Source organism: Clupea harengus, unplaced genomic scaffold (assembly GCF_900700415.2).
Source record: "Clupea harengus unplaced genomic scaffold, Ch_v2.0.2, whole genome shotgun sequence".
Classification (NCBI taxonomy): Eukaryota; Metazoa; Chordata; class Actinopteri; order Clupeiformes; family Clupeidae; genus Clupea; species Clupea harengus.
In genome coordinates this window covers 5001-7500 of record NW_024880515.1, presented here as the reverse complement: position 1 = coordinate 7500, position 2500 = coordinate 5001, and the positions used below count along the sequence as shown (strand labels likewise).

Sequence of the window (2500 nt, the reverse complement as noted above, 5' to 3'; positions counted from 1 at the left end):
TTGAGTTGAGTTTATGTAGAGCTAACACACATAGCTTCAAGTAGCTATAATGGGGTGTGATGTCATATAAGAGCAGAGCTCTTGATAGTTTAGTAGAGTTAGCAGTGGCTCTAGCTAAAGTGAGTAAGTGGCTAAAATTACCAGATTTAGTCGTCATGTGACACTATCTGAAATGTGCATAGAGAGTATAGAGGTAGTCCAAGCTATAATGAGAGTTAGCATCACTGCTAGCTACAATGAGCAGAGTTAGCAGCAGTGCTGGTGCAATGATCAGAGTCAGTTGTAGCAGTAGCTAATATTAGCATAGTTAGCAGCAGCGCTAGTTTAAATTAGCAGCAAAGGTGCTGGGTACCAGAGAGCTGATGGCGGCATGGCTGACTCTCTCCTGGTCCTGACTCTCCCTCAGAGCCTGACGCACCTCATCCAGCTCCTCAGCCAGGGACTGTGCTCTCACTGCCGCCAGCTGGGCACTGCAGACACACACGTGCACACACACACAAGTAGATACACACACACATATAGATACACACACACAAGTAGATACAAACACACGTGCACACACACATGTAGATACACACACATGCACACACATAGATACACACACACACATGTAGATACATACACACACACAAATAGCACAGGTAAGTGGGACTGACATATGCAAACACATACAGTAGGCTGATTAATTGACTGTTGGTTGGGGACCTGTAGTTTTGGCATCTCAGTACTTTGGGGAACCTGGCGTATTTCAGGTACCTGGCCAGTTTGGTGCGTAACTCGGTCATCTCCATGGTGAGCTGTAGGTTGAGGTCATCGCCATGGGCAACAGCCCTCATCAGCACTGCATTCTGATCACGGAGCTTCTGACAGACGTGTTTCACCTCCGCCAACTCACACTGCAGCAGCTGGAGCTCACTACACACACACACACACACACACACACACACACACACACACACACACACACAAAAAATTATTATCTATCCATGGTAATAACCATGTTGTTTGAGAAGCTTTCTATTCATAGTAGTGAGATTTTCTTTTAGGCACACACACACACACACACTTCTCTGACGCCTATGGTGCCTTGGAGGTGAGCTTAGAGCTGAGGTCACACACACACACACACACACACACACACACCGATTTAAACTTGTACATAACTATCTGCGATCGGAAATGTCATACAAACAATTGAATGGATTGGTCAAATGTTCAGTTGAGCATCAAATCTCTTTTAAATGGCAAGTCAACTGTATTAATTCATAAAAAAACTCAATTAGATGTAAAAAAGTGAATTAGAGGTCAAAAAGTGAATTAGAGGTCAAAAAGTGATACATGTCTTTCCCTTATTCGTATTTTGCACTGGATGGGCTTCCCCCGACTATGTGTGAGGTTATATTTCTATAGGTAGGTTGTGTGTGTGATGTTATATTTCTATAGGTAGGTTGTGTGTGTGATGTTATATTTCTATAGGTAGTGTGTGTGTGTGATGTTATATTTCTATAGGTAGGTTGTGTGTGTGTGAGGTTATATTTCTATAGGTAGGTGTACAGTAACAGGTTCTTACTGACCTACGACTGTCATCTGTCTCAGGATCTGAAGGAGAAAATTCAGCACCTAGAACACACACACACACACACACACACACACACACACACACACACACACACACACATGCACACAAACACATTCACACACAAACACACACACACATCCAAACAAACACAAACAAACACACATGCACATACATTAGTACATACATACCCACCTATCTTCACACATACATACACACATACACATATCCATACACACACACTAGTTTTGAGAGTGTGTTACCCTGGGCTGTATCTCTCACAGGCTCAGCTGGATTCTGACTGGAGTCTCTGAAACACACACACACACACACACATATTACACACATGATACAGAATCACACACAACACATACGTACATATTAAATACATGATACACACTCACACATACACACAACACACGTACATATTACACACATGGTACACACTTACAGACACACACACACACACACACACACACACATATTACACACAAGATACCTACTTACACACTCTCACACACACATACATACACACCCACACATAGACTCTGCAGGCCCATCTTGTCATACAACAACTTCATGCAACATTATTATAGCACGTGAGCTGCATTACAACTTTGTGTGTGTGTGTGTGTGTGTGTGTGTGGTACCTCTGCTGGCTGCAGTGCTGTATCCAGGCGTTCATGATGGAGTGTGTGTGTGTGTGTGTGTGTGTGTGTGTGTGTGTGTGTGTGTGTGTGTGTGTGTGTGTGTGTGTGTGTGGTACCTCTGCTGGCTGCAGTGCTGTATCCAGGCGTTCATGATGGAGTGTATGTGTGTGTGTATGTGTGTGTGTGTGTGTGTGTGTGTGTGTGTGTGTGTGTGTGTGTGTGTGTGTGAGTGAGGTACCTCTGCTGGCTGCAGTGCTGTATCCAGGCGTTCATG

At 43.9% G+C, this 2500-nt stretch overlaps 1 protein-coding gene across 1 annotated transcript in view; it reads right to left on the bottom strand.

Annotated features, from left to right (window-relative positions):
• Positions 1-319: 319 nt before the first annotated feature.
• LOC122132323 (inositol 1,4,5-triphosphate receptor associated 2-like) overlaps positions 320-2500 on the bottom strand; it is a 2782-nt gene continuing 601 nt past the window's right edge. Inside the window, exons 3-6 of the mRNA XM_042707126.1 lie at positions 1840-1886; positions 1575-1620; positions 757-915; positions 320-470 (exon numbers count right to left, since the gene is read on the bottom strand). Coding sequence (XP_042563060.1) covers positions 320-470; positions 757-915; positions 1575-1620; positions 1840-1886 — 403 coding nt within the window. The remainder of the gene's footprint in view (positions 471-756; positions 916-1574; positions 1621-1839; positions 1887-2500) is intronic.